Source organism: Convolutriloba macropyga, unplaced genomic scaffold, assembly GCF_964194025.1.
Source record: "Convolutriloba macropyga unplaced genomic scaffold, txConMacr16.3 SCAFFOLD_2709, whole genome shotgun sequence".
Lineage (NCBI taxonomy): Eukaryota > Metazoa > Xenacoelomorpha > Acoela > Convolutidae > Convolutriloba > Convolutriloba macropyga.
This window is the reverse complement of record NW_027453061.1, coordinates 1-26,649: the sequence shown is the minus strand read 5'-3', so window position 1 is coordinate 26,649 and position 26,649 is coordinate 1. Positions and strand designations below refer to the sequence as shown.

Here is a 26,649-nt window from a genome sequence, read left to right as displayed (position 1 = left end):
ATATGATCGCAAAATTTCCAGGTGGTAAAGGAAACTAGCAGACTTTAAAATGTGTACTTTCTTGTTAAATCAGATGACAATGGCTGCTGGAAATCTCTGGCTAGCACTGACTGTTACTGTACTAACAACGACAACAGTGCACGGTCAAAGTTGGAAAAAAGAAAGATGTGACCAACTGGGATTGGATTTGTTGTCTGAAATTTCTCAACCCACCTGTTTCTCCTCGGCCAAATTGGGAGAGGGACTTGTGAGTGCCGAAGTTGCGGAAAATTTGTGCCTAGAATATGAATTCGGGGAGCTTCCATCCCTCGAATCAAAAGTGAGTGTCAAATTTGATGTAGCGCAACTAATGCGCCCGCTTTCTTATTTTATTATATGCTCGAACCAATAGTTTTGTCATAACTGATTAATTTGATAAAAAACAAGTTGCAATTTTAAAAGAGTATATTTGTCTTTCTGGAACACAAAATTCAGTATAATTGAATATCATTAAATGAAACATTGTGGTCCCAATCAATTATAAATAAATCTAACTCTTTCAAATCTTTTCATCACTGTAGCTTCTTCAAAATATTCATTACGCTTCTGATATAAGCGCTAATCAGTTTATATTTTGAGTCGGTCATTTAGGGTTGAAAAATCATAGTTGGTATGTTCTACTTTGTCTTTGAAGATATTAGTACTAGTAATGCTCAAATTGACGTGACAAAAAGAACTTACTTCCGATTTGCCAAACCGTTGCCAACAAAAAATTATCAGAACTGTTTCTAAAACACATCCAACTTTCAAAACTGTTCAACCTTTAAAAGAATGACAAACCTGTCAGATCTAGATTGTCTAACCGTTTTGTTCTGCTCAATATATTTCGATGTCGTTTTGACAGACACAAATTTGATGCTGCTGTTGATAAGTACCAACAAAACCCCATCATCACAGCCAGGTCCTCGAGCTTGACGCTGGCCTCGTTCTTCCTTTTATTCTATTTGACTAACAATCTCGTCGAAACTGTTAGTCTCTTAATCATTTAAAGGACTTATTGAAATTTAAAATATTCTTAGCGATAAACCTTATGGAAGCTATTGCTGATGTTTTTGTAGCTAACTTTCTGCCTCAGAAAACTCAAATTTATATACTTCACCGATTTTAAGATCTATCAAAAGTTTAAAGTAAAAAGCGAAAATTGATTAAGAAAAACTAACAATTGCGGTCATTAAGAATTCAACTTTACTCCATAAATCATTCAATGCGCGCAAGTCGCTGATGATTTGATCGAGCGAATAACAAGAGCCAATGTTTGTTCCTCAAATGTAATGGATCTCTATTGAACTCTTTAGCTGTCTGATGCAATGACATGCATATCACTTAATGTCTCAACTACAAAGCATTTGATGAACAAAACTTAATTACGAAATCAACAATATAACTTAAGATGAACTTGCACCATAAATAGATAAAACATAGAAAAATTCAACCTTTGCTCCATAAATTAAACGTGCTAATAGCAGCTCTTGTGATCTCGTGCACGTGATGCACTTCTGCTAGCTGGTTACATAGATTGCGTAAGGGTAGCATAAACAGTTTGCAGTAAACCCTCCCTTGGACTCGGGGGTCTCCTTCAAAAAAGTGTGAATAAATATGCGGTGTCCAACTTTACAGTTGATGTTTTTGAGTTATTACCTATTCCAAATGATTCAGTCTCATATTTTACGTCTAGATGGGTCATGCTGTTTGTTAATAGTGGCGCTAACAGAATTATTGAAAAGTTGGCAGAAGGACTTAAAACGAACGGGCAGTCGCTATTTAATAACTTTCAACATTGACACAATCATAATTAACAGAACGTGGACGCCACCCCACACAAAACAGTTGTCTGCATTTTGATATATCGGATCGTTTCTGTTTGTGCCCCCAGTAAGTTTTGTAACCCCACCCTTTATAGAGCACGTACCATTACATATCAAATTATAAAAAAAAAACATTGTTAATTTCCTCTGGTACACATAAGTATAAAAAGCAAATGGAAAAAGAGGCAATGTAAAGTTAAGAATATAACATAATGTAAAATTATAAAATCATTAAATTACTTAACTAAAAATTTGAACTTACATTATTTAAAAATGGCCCAAAATGCGAGCATAAAATGTTCTCACAATTTTATATGTACATCATGAAGATTAAAAAATAAAGTAAAATCTAATGCTCCCAATGTCATCTTTTATATCAGTTACTTTTGGGTCCTTCAAAAATTCTTTCCAAAAATATTCTTTTAGTTCTTTTTTAAGGAAGCTTTCGATGTTGTTTTCAGTCTAATATTAGAAGGCAGACTATTATAAATTGGAATGGCTTGTGCAAAAAAAGAATCAGTTAAAAACTCATTGTTCTTTTTTTTTTACGAACGTTATTTTTTTGACCTGTTATGTTGTTTTATTCTCATGGTAGAGAGAGGCTCAATTTTTTATGCTGGAAGATCGCTGCTGAGTAAGCAAAAAAAAATATTTTGAGCAAGAATATTTCAAGAGAAAAGAAACTGGTAGTATTTGTTGCGAAGTTTGAGATCTGTAGACCGATCGTATTTTCTCCTATTAAAAATGGATTTTATTCTCCAACTCAATTGTTTTTATAAAGTTGTGAGTAATGACCTTTGCAAACCTTTCAGAATTAGAGCGTAATAATATAGATGACTTATTACTATGGCATTAAGTAATAAGATTTTCGTTTTCTCTGGTAAACTTTTACTTAGTGTATTCAAAACTTTTATTCCACAAGCCATTCTCTGAAGAATTTTTTTCACTTCTCCATCAAATTTTAGTTTGCTATCAAAAATTACGCCAAGATACTTCACACTATTTGATTCTGCTATTCTTTCATTGTCGATATTCAGAACACTATTTGTTAACCACTTCCTGGTGCTGAAAACAATATAATCTGTTTTTTGTTTGTTCACTCTTAACTGGGACTTTGCAAAAAAAATCAATAATTTTTGAGATGTTATGTTCAAGTTTTGTTTTTGACGATATTTCACGAGTGTCGGATGTAAAAAAAAGGAAGGTGTCGTCTGCGTACTGGACGACTGTGCAATACTTTTCTTCAATCTTTGCTAAATCTTTGACGTAAATGTTAAAAAATAGAGGTCCTAAAATAGTATCATGTGGAACTCCTCATTTCAAATTTATCCAATCGGATTCAATTTCATTCAGAACAACTCTTTGCGTTCTTTCACTCAAATAACTCTCTATCAAATTGGTAGCATGTTCGTCAAAACCTATATTTTCAAGTCTCCGTAACAGTATTTTGTGGTTTATAGAATCAAAAGCCTTTGAAAGATCTAAAAACGCCCCTGTAACTTTTTTTTCTTGTTCAGTTCTAATCTTATTCGTTCTGTCGATTTCAGGATAGCATCAATTGTTGAAATTTTTTTTCTATAACCAAATTTACTAGCAGACAATAATTGCCCCTTTTCTTGGAAACTGTGATTTGTGAACTGAACGCCTTTTCAAAAATTTTTGACGAAGCAGAAGTGACAGAAATAGGTCTATAATTGAGTGGGTCTTCAGGATTCCCTTTTTGAAGAGTGGAGTTACACAAGCTCTTTAAAGATCTTCTGGAAATCTTCCTTCTGTAATGAACAGATAAAAGAGATAACATAGTGGTTCCGCTTGCGCTGCTTTATCATAATTTATTGCCCAAGCTGGTATTTTTGAAGGACCGACTGGTTTACTTGTATTCAATTAATCTATTAGCACATTTGCTTCCTTTGTTGTTTTGTATCGGAACTTGAAACAATTTCTCGGAGCAGTTTTAGGAGGAATGTTGTTTGTTTGTTGCAAGCCAATGAATTCTACTAGAGTGCAAAATCTGTATTTTGAAAGATTTGCAATTTCCTTGGGCTTTGTTATCTTATCACCAAAACTGTTTAAAACAGATTGAATTCTTGCTTTTCTTCATTACGAAGATCTTGAATGAATTGCCATCTGGCTTTTTTACTGTTTAACTCCACTAAACTCGAAAAAAGTTGTTTTTCTTTTTGACGAATTAAATCGTTTTTAGTTTCATCATCGCTAATTCTTGAAAACTGTCTTTTTGTTTCCTCACATAACCATTTTTCTTGAAGCAAAAATTTTGGTTTATCTGTTCTAATAAAACAGGTTTTAATTGGAGCATGTAGTGCCAATGCTCTTTCAATAATTCTATGAAATTCTAGTAACATCTTATCTCCTGTCACTGCACCGTAAAAGTGTTTCCAGTCTGAATTTTCAGTAAAATTTTGGAATGCTTCGGTTGAAAAGTTTTTTTGTCAAAAATTTGTGTCTTTGTTGTTTTTGATTTTAGCATCACAGATTTAAGAAATGTGGTTGTTGCAATATGATCAGTTTTCAAAATCTTATCCGCTACTATGACTGTTTCGTAATTGTCTGTTATGTTATAATCGATAATGAGTTAGTCTTTCTTGTAGCTGTATCATTATTCGTTTGTTTAAGATCATATGGAGATATTACAGATTGTATCAGACTTCTCTAGCGCTTTGCAAAATAGTTTAGGTTGTAGTCTCCAGCAAGTATGGCAGATTTTCCTTCAGCCATAGCAAGATTAATTCCCGGGACCAATTTTTCCAAAAACATCTTTACAAGTATTTTTTCGGGACAGTATGATAAATTCAAAACTCATTTCTTTTTTTATGCTCAACTGAACCCATAAAATTTTAATTATTTTTATCCGGAAAGCAGTTGAGATCATCGCGGAGACGAATTTTTTTATAATTTCGGAATGTACATTATAATTACACCACCTTTTGTTTTTGTTGTTTGGATGCAATCTTTTCGAAAGCAGTCAAAGTTATGATTATCTACATGCCAAAATTGTTCCGGATGGTTTTATGACAACCATGTTTCACTAAACGCATATATGCAGTTGTAACCAATGTCCTGAATGAGTTTTTTCAACAGCAGATGTTGTCCTGCTAAACTTCTGGCGTTTTGATGCAGAATTTTTATTCTGGAATCAGATAATTTTATTTTTTTCATCATAAGTGCATATGGCAAAACTGGTGCAGTGATTATTTCGATATCGCCACTTTTTAGTAGAAGGCACAAATAACAACCAAGAAAAAGGAAAGGTTGAATATGGATGTTAAAACACATTGTTTGCTGTTACAGCTTCCTTTGAATGCAGGTATTTGACATGCATAAGGAAAATTGTAAAAAAAATTCTGAAACACTATCGGAGGAAATGAGTAGTACACATAGTATAACTATGAGTCGAATAACTGCCGTTTTTGGCTATATCTGATTATAAATCAATACACGTTGCACAATAGCTTAAAAACAACAGAAACTGCAGCTAAAATCCATTTGTATAACAATATGTTTGCATCCATGGTTTGTAAGCGTTAGCCCTACTCACGTATGCACTTTGAGAATACTGCAAAACTTGTAAAAGAATAAGATTACAAGAAGTTTAAAGAAAATGACTTAAAACTGCATTTTTTTGAACGGAATTCCCTGCTGAAAATTAAATTTTATATCATCGTAAAAGAGTATGTTGCCATTTGACTGAACATGTTGCAGACAGGAAGTATATTGATTTTTTCAGTGTTTTCTTGTTTAATATACTGTCGCAGTTTTTCGTTGAATTCGTAAATTTTGATGTTTGTCTGTTCGTTTTTTTCGTCGGCAATTTTTTTAGAGAAGCTTTTCCATCAATACCAATGTTTCTGGGCTGAAGTTTTCCTTTATTGCAGAGACACGATCATTGTAATCTGAGCATATTTTTTCTAAATGATCACTTTTTTGTTTTAGAATAGCATTGGTCCCATCCTGTAAAATGACTGTTTTCACCTCTTTTTGATCGTAACCCTGTAATAATTGCGGTTTTTTCTTTGTCGTCGAGCCAGGGTAAGCATGTATACTGCAGTCCTAAGGAAATGTCCGATCTCTTGCCAGGTGTTTGATGATACTACTTACAATTAAAAAATTTTCTGTTTTCTCCTCGATCTTTAAGAGTTGTCGAAAACTAACCAAAAGCAACCGAGGAGTCCCACTTTTTGTGTGGGTCCAGCTGCAAAAAGAAATTTTTGTTTAGCTTAAATAGAAAAAAATTCGACAATGAGAATAGTTGGAACATTATGTGCAATCGCACATTAACGAACCTCCTTGTTTCATTCTGGTTTTAATCTTTATTTTATTTATTTTTATATTTGACATTATTATACTTTTATTGTTATTTTACTTTGTTTGTTTAGTGTTTCTGTTTTGGAGAGAGCTTCTCGAGCCTAGTTTTTTTAGCTAGTGCTCTGCTCAATTCTCCAATAGTTGCTTGTTTGTAACTCCGCCGTAGCCGGTCCCCAGCCTGGTTGAGAGAAGGAGGAGGGGAACACACCCAAAAAAAACTGGAAAATCTCAAAAATTTGTTCGTTAGTTCAACTGTAGATTTTTTTCGACAGTATTTAACCTAATTCATACTTTTGCTCGTTAATGATCAGAATTTAGCTCGTTAATGATCAGAATTTAGGTCGTTAATGATCAGAATTTAGCTAGTTATTGATCAAAAATTAGCTCGTTAATGATCAAATTTTAGCTCGTTATTGGTCAGAATTTAGCTCGTTAATGATCAGACTTTAGCTCGTTAATGATCAGAATTTAGGCAGACTCTGAATAGGAAGCTCGTTCATGTAGGCAGACTTTGTTATGATGCTCGTCCATGTAATCAAAAACGCAATTTACACCCCCCCCCCCCGTGCGTTTCTAACTGTCTGATCATTAACGCAAACCTCGACCTGGGTGGTGTCCAACTTTACAGTTGATGTTTTTGAGTTATTACCTATTCCAAATGATTCAGTCTCATATTTCACGTCTAGATGGCTCATGCTGTTTGTTAATAGTGGCTCTCACAGAATTACTGAAAAGTTGGCAGAAGGACTTAAAACGAACGGGCAGTCGCTATTTAATAACTTTCAACATTGACACAATCATAATTAACAGAACGTGGACGCCACCCCACACAAAACAGTTGTCTGCATTTTGATATATCGGATCGTTTCCGTTTGTGCCCCCAGTAAGTTTTTTAACCCCACCCTTTATAGAGCACGTACCATTACATATCAAATTATAAAAAAAACATTGTTAATTTCCTCTGGTACACATAAGTATAAAAAGCAAATGGAAAAAGAGGCAATGTAAAGTTAAGAATATAACATTATGTAAAATTATAAAATCATTAAATTACTTAACTAAAAATTTGACCTTACATTATTAAAAAATGGCCTAAAATGCGAGCATAAAATGTTCTCACAATTTTATATGTACATCATGAAGATAAAAAAATTAAATTAAAATCTAATGCTCTCAATGTCGTCTTTTATATCAGTTACTTTCGGGTCCTTCAAAAATTCTTTCCAAAATTATTTTTTCAGTTCTTTTTTATGGAAGCTTTCGATGTTGTTTTCAGTCTAATATTAGAAGGCAGACTATTATAAATTGGAATGGCTTGTGCAAAAAAAAATCACTTAAAAACTCATTGTTCTTTCTTATAACGAACGTTACTTTTTTGACCTGTTATGTTGTTTTATTCTTCTGGTAGAGAGAGGTTCAATTTTTTATGCTGGAAGATCGCTGCTGAGTAAGCAAAAAAAATATTTTGAGCAAGAAAATTTCAAGAGAAAAGAAACTGGTAGTATTTGTTGCGAAGTTTGAGATCTGTAGACCGATCGTATTTTCTCCTATTAAAAATGGATTTTATTCTCCAACTCAATTGTTTTTCTAAAGTTGTGAGTAATGACCTTTGAAAACCTTTCAGAATTAGAGCGTAATAATATAGATGACTTATTACTATGGCATTAAGTAATAAGATTTTCGTTTTCTCTGGTAAACTTTTACTTAGTGTATTCAAAACTTTTATTCCACAAGCCATTCTCTGAAGAATTTTTTTCACTTCTCCATCAAATTTTAGTTTGCTATCAATAATTACGCCAAGATACTTCACACTATTTGATTCTGCTATTCTTTCATTGTCGATATTCAGATCACTATTTGTTAACCACTTCCTGGTGCTGAAAACAATATAATCTGTTTTTTGTTTGTTCACTCTTAACTGGGACTTTGCAAAAAAAATCAATAATTTTTGAGATGTTATGTTCAAAATTTGTTTTTGACGATATTTCACAAGTGTCGGATGTAAAGAAAAGTGTCGTCTGCGTACTGGACGACTGTGCAATACTTTTCTTCAATCTTTGCTAAATCTTTGACGTAAATGTTAAATCATAGAGGTCCTAAAATAGTATCTTGTGGAACTCCTCATTTCAAACTTATCCAATCTGATTCAATTCCATTCAGAACAACTCTTTGCGTTCTTTCACTCAAATAATTCTCTATCAAATTGGTAGCATGTTCTTCAAAACCTATTTTTTCAAGTATCCGTATTTTTTGTGGTTTATAGAATCAAAAGCCTTTGAAAGATCTAAAAACGCCCCTGTAAATTTTTTTCTTGTTGAGTTCCAATCTTATTTGTCCTGTCAATTTCAGGATAGCATCAATTGTTGAAATTTTTTCCTATTACCAAATTTACTAGCAGACAATAATTGCTTCTTTTCTTGGAAACTGTGATTTGTTAACTGAACGCCTTTTCAAAAGTTTTTGACGAAGCAGAATAAAAAATAGGTCTATAATTGAGTGGGTCTTCGGGATTCCCTTTTTGAAGAGCGGAGTTAAACAAGCTTTTTTAAGAATTTCTGGAAATCTTCCTTCTGTAATGAACTGATTAATCAGATAACATAGTGGTTCCGCTAGCGCTGCTTTAGCATAATTTATTGTCCAAGCTGTCATTTTTGAAGGACCGACTGGTTTACTTGTATTCAATGAATCTATGAGCACATTCGCTTCCTTGGTTATTTTATATCGGAACTTGAAGCACTTTCTCGGAGCAGTTTGAGGAGGAACGTTGTTCGTTTGTTGCAAGCCAATGAACTCTCCTAGAGTGCAAAATCTGTAGTTTGAAAGATTTGCAATTTCCATGGGCTTTGTTATTTTATCACAAAAACTGTTTTAAAAAGATTGAAATCATAATTGAGTCTTTTCTTCATTACGAAGATCTTGAATGATTTTCCATCTGGCTTTTTCACTGTTTAACTCCACAAAACTTAAAAAAAGTTGTTTTTCTTTTTGACGAATTAAATCGTTTTTAGTTTTATCATCGCTAATTCTTGAAAACTGTCCTTTTGTTTCCTCACATAGCCATTTTTCTTGAAGCAAAATTTTGTTTTATTTGTTCTAATATAACAGGTTTAATTGGGGCATGTAGTGCTAATGCTCTTTCAATAATTCTTTGAAATTCTAGTAACATCATATCTCCTGTCACTGCACCGAAAAAGTGTCTCCAGTCTGAATGTTCAATAAAACTTTGGAAGGCTTTGGCTGAATATCTTTTTTTGTCAAATTTTTTTCTTTATTGTTTTTGATTTTAGCATCACAGATTTAAAAACTGTGATTGTTGCAAAATGATCAGTTTTCAAAATCGTATCCGCTACTATGGCTGTTTCGTAATCGTCTGCTATGATAAAATCGATAATGAGTTAGTCATTCTTGTAGCTGTATCATTATTCGTTGGTTTAAGATCTTAGGAGATATTACAGATTGTAGCAGACTTCTGTAGCGCTTTGCAAAATAGTTTAAATTGTAGTCTCCAGCAAGTATGACAGCTTTTCCTTCAGCCATAGCAAGATCAATTTCCGGGACCAATTTTTCCAAAAACATCTTTACAATTATATTTTCGGACAGTATGATAAATTCAAAACACATTTATTTTTTTTATGCTCAACACAACCCATAAACTTTTAAAAATTTATATCCGGAAAGCAGTTGAGATCATCGCGGAGACGAGCTTTTAATAATTTTGGAATGTACATTATAATACCACCACCTTTTGTTTTTGTTGTTTGGATGCAATCTTTTCGAAAACAGTCAAAGTTTTGCTTATCTACATGTCAAAATTGTTCCGGATGGTTTTGTGACAACCATGTTTCACTAAACGCATATATGCAGTTGTAACCAATGTCCTGAATGAGTTTTTTCAACAGCAGATGTTGTCCTGCTAAACTTCTGGCGTTTTGATGCAGAATTTTTATTCTGGAATCAGATAATTTTAATTTTTTCATCATAAGTGCTAATGGCAAAACTGGTCCAGGGTTTGTTTCGATATCGCCACTTTTTAGTAGAAGGTACCAAATAACAACCAAGAAAAAGGAAAGGTTGAATATGGATGTTAAAGCACATTGTTTGCTGTTAGAGCTTCCTTTGAATGAAGGTATTCGAGATGCATAAGGAAAACTGTAAAAAAAATCTGAAAAACTATCGGAGGATATGAGTAGTACACATAGTATAACTATGAGTCGAATAACTGCCATTTTTGGTTATATCTGATTATAAACCATTACACGTTGCAAAATAGCTTAAAAACAACAGAAACTGCAGCTAAAATCCATTTGTATAACGATGTGTTTGCCTCCATGGTATGTAATCGTTAGCCCTACTCACGCATGCACTTTGAGAATACTGCAAAAATTGTAAACGAATGAGATTACAAGAAGTTAAGAGAAAATGACTTAAAACTGCATTTTTATTGAACGGAATTCCCTGCTGAAAATTAAAATTTATATCATCGTAAAAGAGCGTTGCCATTTGACTCAACATGTTGCAGACGGGAAGTGGTTTGATTTCTTCAGTGTTTTCTTGTGTAATATACTCTCGCAGTTTTTCATTGAATTCGTAAGTTTTGTTGTTTTTTGTTCGTTTTTCGGCAATTTTTTTAAAAGAGGCACTTCCGTCAATACCAATGTTTCTGGGCTGAACCTTTCCTTTATTGCAGAGACAAGATCTTTGTAATCTGAGAATAATGTTTCTAAATGATCACTTGTTTGTTTTAGAATAGCATTGGTCCCATCCTGTAAAATGACTGTTTTCATCTCTTTTTGATCGTAACCCTGTAATAATTGCAGTTTTACTTTGTCGTCGAGCCAGGGTAAGCTTGTATACTGCAGTCCTGAGGAAATGTCCGATCTCTTTCCAGGTGTTTGATGATACTACTACCAATTAAAAAATTTTCTGTTTTCTCGATCTTTAATGTTTCAAACTTTCGAACAAAAACGTCATTTTTTGCACTCGTGTTAATCGTTGGTGTTATTATAGCTGAAGTAGATGTTACCTGTGTCAATTTTTTAAGGAATTCACTCACGGTTACCAAATGGTCGGCGATAAGACTGTCCTTCTCTTCTAACTTTTGATAAAGTTTGCAATAAATTTTATAAAGATCCGCTTTTGAATAACTTTTAAACTTTTCTGCAGTCATCATCATGATTGGAATATATTATAGGAGGATATTTACAGGAGTAATTTACAATTTTTGATATTTACAATTAGAACTTTGTTACAGAATCTGTTGCTTATGAACTATTGTGCAAACGTTTAAAACTAGCAATGCACAAGAAATTGCTTCAAACGTTTAAAAAATGAAGGTCAAGAAGCAACTGTACAGAAAAAAAAGAAATGTGTGTTGAATATTGAATGATTGTGAATCATTGTGTACAAATATTGCACGTGCGTCGTGCAAAAAATATGCACCCAGTAAACTATGGGGGCACATACGGACAAACGGAGAAGATCGGATCAATCAATATGGTGAGGTTACTGCAACTTAAAGTGTTTTGACATTTCAAAGGCATTGAAGTCAATTTTGTGCTTTTTAAAAATATATTCACCCGCAAATTTCTAATAGATTCGCGCGGCATAAAGGATAACTTGAAACATTCCGTTGGAAAAAATAGTTATCGTTTAAGCGTACTGCGGAAAGGTGTTTTCGTGCAAAATTTGCTTAAAATTTGAAGTGGAGCTGTTAGTGTTAGGCTGACCGCGGATCCTTAGATTATGAGAAATTAATTAGTTATAAGCAAACTGAACTTAAAAGTAAATTTTTGGGATTTTTTTATTTCAGATTTTCTTTTGTAGTTTTAATGGTCATCACGATGTCATTTAAAAATTTGAACCTTAACTTTATTGGTCCAAAAACGGCCCAAAACACTATTTTACTTCTGGTGAGGCACTAAAATTTTGAAGTCATTTTGCACTCTTATTCCAAAGTAGTTTTTCCAGAAACACTATCGAAACAATAAGTAAATATGGTGAAACTTTAGGAAATGAACTGATAATGAAGAATTGAAGAGACTGTTAACTAGGTAAGGTTTCTGCTGTGAAAATTGAACCGGAGTTGCTTTGTAATTAGCTAAGAAAACCAAAAAATAATAAAAAAAATTAGCTCTGTTGATATGAAAACCGTTTTCTTAAGGAGCTTCATTTATTACAACTGAGGCCTGGCAGGCTTTACGAAGGATCAGCCCCAGATCTTCAAACAACTACAGTCGCTTGAAAATGATTCGATATAATCACGTACTTAAATTAAATGGTGGTTTCTACAACTAAAGTGTATTTCCGGTTACTGATTAATAGTTTTAATTAGTCGACTCGACTTAGTGGAGGAAGCAACCATATGCTCAACTAAAGTTCTTTCAGTCAGTTTCAGCTCATCGCTATATTTGTTTCAAGTTAACACTAGAAAACCCGTCAAACGTGGAACCGAGAAAATTGCGGTCAATTTCTGGTCCTATTTGGAAAAAAAAAACAGGCAAATTTTGGGAAAATTTGTTGATATTAGACTCTATCACCTTTTGGTTTTCTGTTAACCATAGCTACTAAACTACAACCTATACTTACCGTGTTGGACCAATTGCTTTTTTAGCAAAAAATTAGATCATTGGTCACTTAATGAGGTAAATAACTTATTTTTGTCCTTACTTTAGCAAAAAAAAAATATAAAGTGAGGGTTATAGAGCATCAGTTTTATCGAAAAAAAAACATCTGAACTTTCAGCTGCAAATCGTTAGTTTTTTGTTTTTTTTTATGTCTACTCTGTCTCCTCATTTGTTCAAAATATTGGACATTCTATCATCTTCGTAACCGACTCAGTACAAATGCTTATAAACAGAATTTCAATAATTTTTTTCAGCTTTGTCTGCAACAATTAATGTTTTCAGTTTTAAGTAAAGTAGAAACATTAGAAAATTTAACAGACGGTAAAACAACTGAACGAATTTTAGTTTCAATTGTTTTTTATTTAAGTAGCTTCTCCCGATTAAAAACAAACATATACAATAAATTTAAAAAGTTTTTTCTTAAATTGAAGTTTGATTTCAAATCGGAATTTTCCGAACCAACGCAATTTTTTAATTTAGTTACAATTTGTTCAGTTTTTAAACAGTCCATTTGAATTTTTGTTTTTTTTATTGTATTTTAGGTATAATTTTTACGGAAAAAGCAGGCCACGGTTAATGAAAGTCTGTTTAGAGGTTTTTGAGACGACGTTGACTCAAAGATATTAGAACCTCTGAAACTTTTTTTCATTCACTAATCCTTAACCGATCTGCTGTCTTCATACTTTTGCTAACCGAGACAAGGTTCTGATCATATAAATTAGAATTCTCTAAACGCACCTCAATTACAAAGTTTTGTATTATGGAAGTCCAAAAAATTTATTTTTATCACTTTTTCTGAATTTAATTTTTATTTAATTCATAGATGATCAAAATTGATCTTTCTTTGTGTCTTGCTAAGCAAGCAAAAGCCCAAAAAAATAACAATAAGCTAATACAATTGTTTTCATACAACTAATGTCAACAAAAAAGGTCAAATTTCTAATATATTTTTTCGGAAACAACTAGTCTAAGAGTTTAAAGCTTATCAACTAAAGTATAAAAATTTTAATCAAATTTCAGTTTTTCAACAAAAATCTACCTGACTTGTGATTAGTAGGACGATATTACGGGGCAGCAAAGAATTCAACCAATGAGGAAACAAATTTACAAAACCCCTTATTTTTTTGAAAAGAAATAATCTCAAAGTACAAGATCAATATCTATCAACTGAATACAAAAGTTCACTACATCCTCATTCAAAAGGTGGGCGACTTGGCTGAACTATCAATGGGGACTCTAAGTTATGCGACCACAAAAAATTAATATGAGCAAACGAAAAACACTCAAATAGTGTGGAGTTATATGATCCCTAAAGTAGCAACTATAAACTCTAAAGTAAATTCTTTATTGCTTAGAGAACCAATATGACATGCCTTAGGGTGAACAAACTTTTTAATTAGAAAGAGAAACAAACTTGACAGAAAACAAAATTTTCTTTGAAACCGACACGAGGTTTAAAAGCCAATTAAACAATCAAATCACCTTTTACAGATCCGAGCCCTCAGAAACTCAAAAGATTCTAAAAGAATTAGATTCAGAGTTACGCACTATGCAAAATAACAACTGAAAACGTCAAAAGCGATTGCGAAATCAGAAAGCCAACAAAAAATCTCAATAGCGAGATCAAGTGATTACACAAGAAAAACAAAAAAGGACAAAAAGTACTACTAAATTCTAAATTATTGTATTAACTCAAAGTGTTCATAAAAATAATAATCATCGGCTCCCCATTTTTGGATATAATCAATTGCGATTATGCTCTATTAAAAAAATGAATATGTTGTAGAGGCAATCAGGAAGCGGCGATGAGAACAAAAAAAATGAAGTGTAAAATAAGTTCAAACACCAAATTCGTTCTCTATTATGGCAGCAATCTGAAAAAAAATGTAAATTGATTTTATTGATGCTCTTTTGTTGGGTTAAGTAATCTCAGTTTACTTAGACCGCTAGTCCGGTTTGATTTTTCATTGGCCATAGAAAGAAAATAATTGTTAATAGATCACAAAAAGTACCACATCTTGGACTGTAGAAGAACCAGTAATAGCTTCACTATCGGTTTGCAGCTACTCAGGAGTTAATCAATTTACAAACTAAAAATAGATAATGATGCTTCTAAAAGTGAACTTCAGTTTTTGTCGAACAAAATGTGATGAGATGCGGTCTCACGAAATGCTCTGACTAAGATGCACGATCATTCGCAACAGCTCATTAATTTTTTTTATATCAACAAGAAAATTTTTGTTCCATTTATGGAAATGCATCACCTTAATTTATTAGAAGGATGCATAACTTGTTTGAAAAAAAAGGAATAAAAAATGGCTGCTTCTTACTTATCCTAAACAGGTAACTGATATTTTCTGTTCCTGATCAGGTAAGCACTAAACGAACTCTTTTTTCGCCATCACATTTTTTGTAACGGATTTTTCAGACCGACCTTTCCATTGTACTGAACTGGGCAATCGGGAAAGGTCTTCCTAACGACACCGAAGCTGGATTTTGGACAATGTGGAAGCGAGACATTGCAGCACCTTTGAGTTTAAATGGAACCCTCAGCCCCAAGAATGAAGAAATCCGAAAAGATCGGAAATTTTTTGGCAGTAAGTTGAAGATTATATATATAATTATGTATATAATAATATATAATATATGTAAGTTGAAATAGCTCAAAAATGTTTAGTGGCCAATTGTGATTATGCTTGAATATTATATTGAATTTGAATAATACTCGCTGACAGATCTTAATTAGATGTCTTAATTAAATTGTGTCTAATCCGGCCTCAGCACAGTGTTGCACAATGAAATAAAACTTAGCTCATATTACGAACATATGCAAATTCCTCATTGTGCTGTTGATTAAAACTTGGGATTTTTTGGTCGAAAAATACCTCTAAATATCTTAGAAAGAATTAGTTTCGTTGCTGAATAGTTGTAAATAAGCAACCTGGACAAATAACAAGATCAGACCGATCTTCTTTCCCAATATGATCCCAATTTGCCCAATAAAATCTTACAGGTTTTAACATATCTGGACTCTCGCCAACAATCTTATCAACAATCTTGTCATGATAATTCAATTTTCGATTCCCTTGAGATTTAATCTAAATCCACAGACTGTCATTTTCCATTGAACTATCATCCGATTGTTTTTAACAGCATCATAAGAGGATTGGAATGCACACGGAGCGCGATAACGGGGCTCGCAAGATTCCGTATACGTCCCAGTTTGAGGCGCAATCCGGAAGTGACCTCTGATCAGACCATCCCCAGACCAAATTGACCTCTGATCATACTATTGTGCGCCCAACAAAGTCCCAGACCCTGTAATTTTGGTCTGGAAGCACACCGTGTGCGTTGCATTTGTGTCTCATCAAAAGCCATTCTCGTCTGGCACCTCAACCTGGTGTAGACGTAGAAACAAAAAAATTAATACAACTGCATTGGCAAAATGAAGAAGACATGGAGACTTAAACATTTAATTGAGGGTCCTTAAAAATCAAATACCAATCACTATTTAAGCAAAATATTGTAGTTTGAGCGTCGCTATATTGCGGTATTTTTGGTCTTTGCAACGCAGAAGAGGAATTATGAATGACTCGAAATGATTAATGCAGAAGTGTTTTTCAATATGTCGAGAGGGATATATCTTCTGTTTTCACGACCCGATGAGAGTTTATGTTTTTCGGTTTTGGCATATCGAAGAAGCGCGTATTGGAGAGGTATCTTTTTAACGAGCTCTTCTGGAGTGAATTTAGAGCCGAAAAAAAACGTGTAAAAAATTTGAAGTGGTTTGATCTTTGTGGAAATTTTGTGGAAAATAGAGTGCTTTTAGTTCACATCACTTTTCCAAAGAGAGCGAGAAATTAAGGTATGAACCAATTTTTTGTAAACGAGGAACATTTTTAGTTCATGTGAGTCTTTTATAATCTGTTTCAATATAAATAATTTTTTTATTTAAGTGGCTGAAGTATCAATATTAAGCCTGTTTTCTTGCTGTTTTGGACTTTTTGTTACTATGGATGAGTTTTTTGCTGATTTGGAGGTTTTTCAACTAATTTGCTGACACATAGGCTATTTAAGCACTTTTTGTCCATTGTTCTGATTTGTTGTTTTAATTGAAGAGACTCCTATCGATCGACTGGATCTTTTTTAACAAGTGACTACAGTTGTGGAACAGTTGTGTTTGCTCGCAGAAATGACAAAAAGTCACGAAACTTGCAATTTTTTTTACAATATTAGTTTAGAGAAAATTGTTATTAGAGTTCCGCTTTTTTAAATAAGTAGCTAATTGACTAATTGCAGTTTTTAGGTACTTTCTGGGGTTACTTGTCTTGGTAGTAGGAGTTGGTCCTTTGAAAGAAAGTTTTGTGGCTGCGACGACGCTTTTCATTTTTTCCAATTATTTTTTTTTGAAAAGTGAGGAAGCGAAGTTAGCATATATTCAGGGTTTAAGAAAATTGAGCGCGTTGTTTATGTCTTCATTTAACACAGAACAAGAAACTGCGGGTTTGAAAAAATTACGCTAAGCGCTCAAATTATTTTGATCCACTGTTTTTTGATTTTGAACTTTTTTGTAGTGTTTGAAAAGTTACTTACGATTAAATTAATATTGTACAGGTTTATGGCGTTGATTAATGGCGCCAAGAGAAAAATTGATTGAAGACGATAAAGCTTTAGGACCATTTCTTAAACTCATAACGTACGTGTTACCCTCGATAGGAGTGCTTTTCTGCTGTTGAACGGCCCTTTACAGGATTGGAAAGCTAACAAAATTGGCCATTTACAATTTTCATCATTGAAAAAGTATGAGTTTTTGGATCAAAATTGGTACCCATATGTCTGCAATGAAAATAATGCTAACGGAAATTTTGTCCCTGAACAGAAAGTAAAGCAAGCGTTATCATGTGCTTTGTATATGCACGGTAGGGGAGTAATAATTGTATAACTTTCGTACATCGGTTTGATTTCAACAACTTTTACTCTAGCGCTACATGTTCCAGGAGGCCTTAACGTGGCTAAACGGTCAAAAATGGGAAATTTTTAAAATATCTCACAATCTTCTGTATAAGAACTTTTCCATAAAGTGTTAACAATTAGTTCGTTTTTCATAGAAAAATTTTAGAAAAGGCGACATTTAACAGGAAATCAATGACTTTTACCCATTTAATCAGCAAAAAACATGATTGACTCGCTACACCGAAACTAAGATAATTTTTCTGCGTCATTTAGGTATGGTCTTGCTTTGCTTATTACCTCCACTTGTCTTTCATGACATTTGAGCTCTATTTCTTATTCAATGTGACTGGAGTCATTGAAATGACTTAGTTCAATAGAGAAAAATGCTATAAAACATTATATAACTAAGTTTGGAAATAAATTGAGGTTTTTTGGACCTATGTAGTGCTTAATAACCTATGCTCATTAATTGTGTACAGAACGAACTACACGAGTAACTTTTACACGAGTAACTTTAACTAAATTTAACTAAAAATTTTGGAACCAAGTTTCTGAATTTTAACGGTAACTGAACTGAACGGTGAATTTTAACGGTAGCTGTAAAAACGGTAACTGAACATATGTCCCAGAACAGATCTTATGCCGAGAGTTATAATTTGCTATTTAAATGAGCTCTGTAGTGGGACACTATTTGTTTGACTATTGGACATCAAAAAAGTGGCAATTTTAAAAATCTCGCACCATTGTCTAGATGGGAACTTTTCTGAAAAGTATGCGCGTTAGTGCAATGCTCATAAAAGTATTCAGAAAGAGCAATTTTTTGACAGTAAATCAATGCCTTTTAGCCGTTTAATAAGAAAATAAAACGTAAAATATAGTTTCTGTGTCAGTTAATTGTATGTTCGTGCTTTGCTTATTGATTCTGTTTGTTCTGTTGGTCATGACACTTGAGCCCATTTTTTTTCAATGTGATTGGAGTGAGTGAAATGACTTAGTCCAGGAGAGAAAAAAATTTTTCAAGACATTATATAACTAAAACTGGAAACCATTTGAGGCTTTTTTGAACCTTTGTAGTGCTTAGCGACCAATGCACAAAAATATTACAGAAGGAACCATTAAAACAATTTTTCATTTTTTTGTGCAGAAAGAATCATTAGAACGATTTTTTATACGAGTAACTCAAATACATTATCCAAGGTAAAGTTGATGTGAAAATATCTTACATCGATTTGATTTCAACAACCTTTAGTCAAGCGCTAGATGCTCCAGGAGAGCATAACGTACCAAAAGGATCAATAAGTGGCAATTTTTATATTACAAAAATTGTTAGGAAAATTTTCTTTTGGGCTCGAGAGAAAAATTAATTTAAGGCACCAAAACTTTTTTGACCCAAACTTTCAAACTTAGCGTCATTTAATCGCTACGCAAAACGTAATGTAAACTTTCTGTGTCAGTTAATCGTATGTTCCTGCTTTGCTTATTGATTCTGTTTCTTCTATTTGTTTTCATGACATTTGAGCCCAAATTTTTCAATGTAATTGGAGCGAGTGAAATGATTTATTTCAGGAGAGAGAAAAACTTTTTAAGGCCTTATATAACTAAAACTGGAAAACATTTTGAAACTTTGTAGTGCTTACCGACCTATGCACAATAATTTTGTGCAGAAAGAACCATTAGAACGATTTTTTATACGAGTAACTGAAATACCTTATCGAAGGTGAGGTTGACGTGAAAAGTACTGTTTAGGCTCGAAAAATTAATTTACGATGAAACATTTTGGAAAAGGATTTTGAATTTTAACTACATGCTTCCATCAGCAGGAGTACCGTTATGCTAAACAGCGACTTTTTAAAAGATTGGAAGGCTAACAAATGTTACCAATTAAAATTTTCACCTTGAAAAAATAAAGTTTGGGTTTTGATACAAGATCAATACCCACATGTCTTTAATTATAGAAATGTAATGCGAACGGAACCTATATCCCTGAACAGAAATTACAGCGTGCGTTATCTTGTGATATTTATGAGCACTGTAGAAGGGGCAATATTTTTACGACTATCGTACATCGATTTGATTTCAACAACTTTTAGTCAATCGCTAGATGCTCCAGGAGAGCATAAGGTACCAAAAGTGTCAACAAAGGGCAATTTTTATAATAAAAAAATTGTTAGGAAAATTTTCTTTTGGGCTCGAGAGAAAAATTGATTTAAGGCACAAACGTTTTTGACCCAAACTTATAAACTTAAACTACGCATGTTTTACCCACAGGAGGAGTGCTTTTCCTGCTATAGAACAACCTTTTAATTGATTGGATGGCTATCAAAATCGATCAATAACAATTTTTACTTGAAAAAGTAAAGTTTGAACTTTTGGATCAAAATCAATACCCACATGTCTCCAGTGATGATAGTAACAGAAAAATATCTCTGAACAGATAGAAAAGACGAGTTCTATCATGTACTATATATCAGCACTGAAGCGGGACAACATTTGCAAGCTACGAAGACGGTAAGATCAACTTTTTGCGACACCCCTAAAATTACTCCCCCAATCTTACATCTTTTTGGGGGTAGGGCTAATTTTAGGGGGGATCTAACAATTCCCCCCGTACTCCACTCCCCTTACCCTCTTATCTTACGTCGTTTCACCCCCCCCCCAAAAAAAAGCTAAAAAAATTACCTCTTAATCTTTTTGAGGGAGTAATTTTTGGGGGTGAAATCTAACAATTACCCACTTACTCCCTATTAACCCCCTAAGCATACATCGTTTTACCCACTAAAACTACTCCCTAATCTTACCTCTTTTTGGGGGGTAATTTTTGGGGGTAAAATCTAAAAATTCCATCCATTCCCCCCGTAGACAATTACCCCCCTCCCCCCACTCTTACATCAGTTTAAGGGGTAATCACGAGGGTCATTTTGACACGGGTTTTCTAACTCCGAGTCAATTTTGGAGAGCCATTTTAGAGTATTATTTGTGAAAAAATCAAACTCAATGCTCTGAAATCATGAGAGAAAGATCCTGAATGCGCTGAAATTTTTTAAAAAACTCAGCCGTGACAATCTTACCTAGTAATACGCTGAAATTTTGTGAGAGGGCCAATAAAAATCCAATAAAAGGGCCATTATAAAATCAAATTACTCGCTGAGAATCTCCGGAATTTATTGGTCTGTTCTGGAAAAGAGATGAAAACTATAAAATTTTTGGGCTCAATGTGATGAAATGTGTTCAAATTCTTAAATATTTAATTATGCCGTACACTTTTGACTATATTTCAGCCACTTTAAACGCAATAAGTGCATTATTATGTAGCTCTTTTTGCTCTATATGAAACATCGGGGCAATTAATCGCATCTCCTACAAATACACTCTTTAATCCATGGCTAAATTACATTTATGAAGTTTTATTCAAAAATGTTAAATTTGAATTTTCTAAATTAAATGTATTATATGAATTTTCAAGTGATTTGTGAAATAAAATATCGGTTTGGGAAAAAATTAACACGAAAAAATCCCCCATTTAATATTAGATAGGAAAAATACCCCCACTGGGATAAACGCCTCCTGACTATTAACGAGCTGCGCTTTTACCGAGTTAGGCTCGGGGTCATGTCTATGCCTTAGCGGATTGTCAGAGTTGATATGCCACTATCACAAGCCATCAAATTTATCTTGACTGAAATTCAATTTTAACAAAAGGTTTTACTTCCGTGGGGGTTACCTCCGTAGTCTTTATTTCCTATCTAAAAAGTAAGCAGTTTTTCTGAGAGTTCTCTTCCTAGACCCATAAAACTGATTAAGGGTTTCGATAAGTATCTTTTCCTGGAGTTTTCAACCGTGGGACGCAGACATTAAAAAATTTAAATTTATTATATTCAGATCAACTTTTGTAGGACAACGAATATTTGCAGAGAGATGTACTTAACTTCAAAAAAGTACGGCAAAAGCCTCAAAAAATAACTGAACGAATCAATCCTCATTACTGCCTGCTTTAAAAATTTCTAGCTATGCAACTTTGTGCTACTTTGAGCTATGCAACTTTGTGCTATGTACTCGAATAAGAGTAAAAATCAAGTGCACTTAATTACGCTTGTGAGCTACACTTATGTTGAGGCGTTGGTCACTACAAAAAAATCAGGTAATTTCACCAGAAATGTGTTCAGTTAACCGAAAGTACTGGATGATTTCAAGTGTAAAACAAACTGAAACAACCAGAACCGTATATCAGGTAAATTGCCACCTGAACAAGTTCAGGTGTGGTTACCTGAAAAAAAAATTATTGCAATCAGCAGCGAATCAACAAATTTTCTTCAAAAAACTTTTCGCTTTACTGCTAAAATCGTTAATCGTATGGGATTAACGATTTTAGCAGCAAGGAAACATAAAAGTAACTCACACGTAACTTGTGGAATTGAATAACATTTGTCTGCATGAACAACTAGAGCAAGAAAACATTAAAATAGAAAGTTCTGACGAGATATTGCAAGTATTGTTCAAAAAAATGTAGATTGTGTACAGAGCCACTCATAGAGCACTTTTTGAGCCGTTCGTGTACAACCATGTCATTTAGATTGTAATGCTGTATTCCGTATTATACGCAGGGGGACGTCCGTGGTTGGGGGACGTCCGTGGTCGGTGGCCGTCCGTGGTAGGGGGATGTCGGGATGCGGCCCAAGCTCATGGTCTATAAAATGTTTCGGTCGAGAATTCTGTCCTTTTTGAGTTGTACCCTTTTCAAAATTTGGTATGTTTGGTCCCGCCCCGTGTGTTGCCTCGGGGTCTGTTCGATCTTGCCCAGAGCCATCAAAGACAGTCAAATTATGGTTCAATATCCGTCTTCTTATCTGTATAGTCTATACCCCTTGTCTGTCCGGACCGAGGAAAAAGATTAGTTATTCCGTACGCTTTTGACAATATTTTGACCACTTCAAACGCATTAAGTGCTTTATTATGTAAGCTTTTTTAGCTCCAACAAATACACTCTTCAATCCTCGGCTAAAATACATTTATGAAAATTTATTCAAAAAGCCGATATTTGATTTTTTAAAATGAAATGTATTATATGGGTTTGCAAGCCAATAAAGGAATAAAATATCCGTTTCGAAAAGAACTTACACGAAAAAATCACCCATTTAATTTTAGATAGGGAAATTAACCCCACTGGGATAAACCACTCCTGACTAGCATCGAGCTGCGCTTTTACTGAGTCAGGCCTTGACTCTCGGGTGATGTCTATGCCTTAGCGGATGGTCAGACTTGATATGCCACTATCACAAGCGATCAACTTATCTTGACTGAAAATCAAATTTAACACAAGTGTTTACTTCAGTGGGGTGTTACTTCCGCAAGGTTTAATTTCTTATCTAAAAAATAAGTGTTGTTTTAGAGTTCTCTTCCTGGACCCATAAAATTGATTAATCATTTGGACAATTAACTTTTTCTGTTGTTTCAACTGTGGGACGTAGATATTAAAAAATTTTAAATAAGTATATCCAGATCAACTTTTTGTAGAAAAGCAAATACTTGCATAGAATTCAACTTCACTTCAAAAAAGGGCGACAAAAAACCTCAACAAGTAATTGAACAAACCAATCCTTATTACTTACTGCCTACTTGCAAAAATTCTAGACATGCAAATTTTTGCTACTTTATACAGGTAACCGCAAGTGCAGGTTGATTTCGGCAATAAAACCGGCTGAAGAAAAACAAGATCTGTATATCAGGTAAATTTTTACCTGATTAAGTTCAAGTTTGGTTACCTGAATAGTTTTTTCATTGCAATCAGCAGCGAAACAACAAATTTTTTTCAAAAAGATTTTTCTTTCTTGCTGCTAAAATTGTTAATCCTATGGGATTAACAATTTTAGTAGCAAGGAAGCATAAATGTAATTCACACCTACCTTGTGGAATCGAATAACATTTGTCTGCATGAACAACAAGAGCAAGAAAACATTAATGTAGAAAGTACTGGCGAAATATTGCAAGTATAGCTCAAAAATTGTAGGTTGTGTACACAGCCAATCATAGAGCACTTTTTGAGCCAGCCGTTTGCAACCATGTTAATGAGATTGTAATGCTATATTCCTTCCCTACGCAAGATGAGGGCCCGCACTGAAACCGTTTTTGTCCGTGGTCAGGGAACGTTGAAGTGCAACCCAAGCTCATGGTCTATAAAATGTTTTGGTTGAGCATTCTGTGCAACATGATTTGGACCCTTTTCGTATCTTGGTCTGTTTGTTCCTGCCCACTGTCTTGCCGTGGGTCTGTTCGATCTTGTCCAGAGTCATCAAAGTCAGTAGAATTATGGTTCTATATCAGTCGTTTGATCTGCATAGCTTTACCGTTTTCTGCCCGGTCCGAGGAAAAAATTACTTATTCCGTACACTTTTTACAATATTGCGCCCTTTCAAAGGCATTAAGTGCGTTATTATGTAAGCTCTTTTAGCTCTATGTGAAACAGGGGGGCAAATAATCGTATCTCCTACAATTACAATCTTCAATCCTCGGCTAAATTACATTTAAGAATATTTATTTAAAAAGGTGAGAATTGATTCTTTAAAATTAAATGTATTATATTGATTTTCATGCGAGTAGTGGAATAAAAAATCCGTTTCGGAAAAAATTACACGAAAATATACCCCATTTAATTTTAGATAGGGAAAATACCCCCACTGGGATAAATCCCTCCTGACCAAAAACGAGCTGCGCTTCTATCGTGTTAGGACTTCATTCTCGGGTCTTTTCTATGTCGTAGCGGATTGTCACACTTGATATGCCTCTATCACAAGCCATCAAATTATCTTGACTGAAATTTAGTTTTAACATAAGGGTTTACTTCCGGGGGGGTTACTTCCGTAGGGTATTATTTCCTATTTAAAAAGTAGGTGTTGTTTTAGGGTTCTCTTCCTAGACCCATAAAATTGATTAATCATTTCGATAATTAACTTTTTTGTTGTTTCAACTGTGGGACGTCGATATTAAAAAATTTCAAATAAGTGCATTCAGATCAACTTTTTGTAGAAAAACAAATATTTGCATTGAAATGTACTACGTTTCAAAAAAGTACGACAAAAAGCCTCAACAATTAATTGAACGCATCAGCCCTCTTTACTGCCTACTTGAAAAATTTCTTGCCATGCAAATTTTTACTGATATCTACTCGAATGTGAGTAAAAATCAAGTGCACTTAATTACCCTTGTGAGCTACCCTTAGGTTGCGACTTTGGTTACTCTAAAAAAATTTCAGGTAATTTTACCTGAGCAGTGTTCTGGTAACCGGAAGTGGAGGATGATTTCAGGTGTAAAATCACATGAAACAAACCAGAACTGTATATCAGGTAAATTGTCACCTGGACAAGTTCAGGTGTGGTTACCTGAAAAAAATTATTGCAATCAGCAGCGAATCAACAAATTTTATTCAAAAAACTTTCTTCCTTGCTGTTAAAATTGTTAATCCTATGGGAAAAGCAGAAATGTAATCCACACGTAATTTGTGGAATCGAATTACAAACGTCTGAATGAACAAATAGAGCAAGAAAACTTTGATGTAGAAAGTACTGACGAAATATAGCAAGTATAGTTCAAAAAATCGTAGGTTGTGTACACAGCCACTCTTAGAGCACTTTTTGAGCCATTCGTGTACAACCATGTCAATTAGATTGTAACGCTGTATTCCGTCCTTTACGCAGGGGAGGTCCGTGGTCGGGGGACATCTGTGGTCGGGGATGTCGGGGTGCGACCAAAGCTCATGGTCTGTAAAATGTTTCGGTCGAGGATTCTGTGCAACTTGATTTGGACCCTTTTCATATTTTGGTCTGTTTGGTCCCGCCCCGTGTGTTGCCTCGGGGTCTGTTCGATCTGGCCCAAGGTTAACAAAATCAGTCGAATTATGGTTCCATGTCATTCTTTTGGTCTCTATAGTCTAGATCCCTTGTACGAGACCATATTCAAGTTTGTTTTGGGTCGCAGACTTTGCCCTGTTAGCTTATAGTATAATAATTTACTTTAAAAATTGTAGCGACCAAAATAAATGTGACTTTTTGAATCTGTCCGCCTCCTCTGCTTATTTGATAAATATTATTTGAAACATCCGGGTTCTTGTAACATATTAACACATGACAGGTAATTTTTAAAAATAGAAATGATGAGGGGCGTAGAACCTGCGGTGGGAGTGGTTGGTCGACGGCAGCAGAGTTTGAGCTTTTTGCTTTTATTTATTTTATGTGTTTAATAAAGTGACGTGACGTGACGATGGGGGGGGGGAGAAAGTATTTGTTATAATTTTTAGTGTACGGTGGGAATATAATGATGCCAGATGGAATGTGGAGAAACGAAAGCCAACCAGGAAACACTCTTGATGAGCGGGATGAGCAGTGCACAGCCCAGAGTCGTCCAGGTATACAGCCAGAGTATTTGGGAATCGATGACTATGAGTGCAACGGGACGCAGTTGCACTTCGTTATTTGCCAGATATCAACTCAAACTTTTGGATAAATCACTTTTTTGGTTGCGATATAGCATGATTGGAAGCAATTTATAGCATTTTGGTGTTGTTTTACAAGTTAAATTGCTTTTATTTGCTCATTAATGTTTATCGGGCCTCTTGGTTGCATTGATTTGAATTAATTTTGGTGGGGTAGCACTTTGCTGTGGATTAAATATAAACAATAAAAATATATAAGCTTGCATATAGATATGAATTTAGCATATATCTGGGCTGAGTCTGGTCCCTGGTCCTGGTTGATATCAAAAGAATCAGCTCTGTTTGATTTATTGATTATAAAAGCGCCAAGCCAATCTCATTCTCAGCCGTTTGTAGAATTTTCAATAGTCTCATTCTTTTTCATCTTATCTCTCTCTCTCTCTCTCTATCTCCCTCTCTCTCTCTCTCTCTCTCTCTCTCTCTC

General features: G+C 34.1%; 1 protein-coding gene across 1 annotated transcript; it reads left to right on the top strand.

Moving 5' to 3' along the window:
* Positions 1–26,425, top strand: LOC142358015 (uncharacterized). Its single transcript, XM_075409488.1, has 3 exons — positions 1–319; positions 15,219–15,387; positions 26,031–26,425. Exons 1-3 carry the CDS (start codon positions 50–52, stop codon positions 26,234–26,236), a joined length of 645 nt encoding a protein of 214 aa, XP_075265603.1. The 5' UTR covers positions 1–49; the 3' UTR covers positions 26,237–26,425.
* The last annotated feature ends 224 nt before the right edge of the window (positions 26,426–26,649 follow it).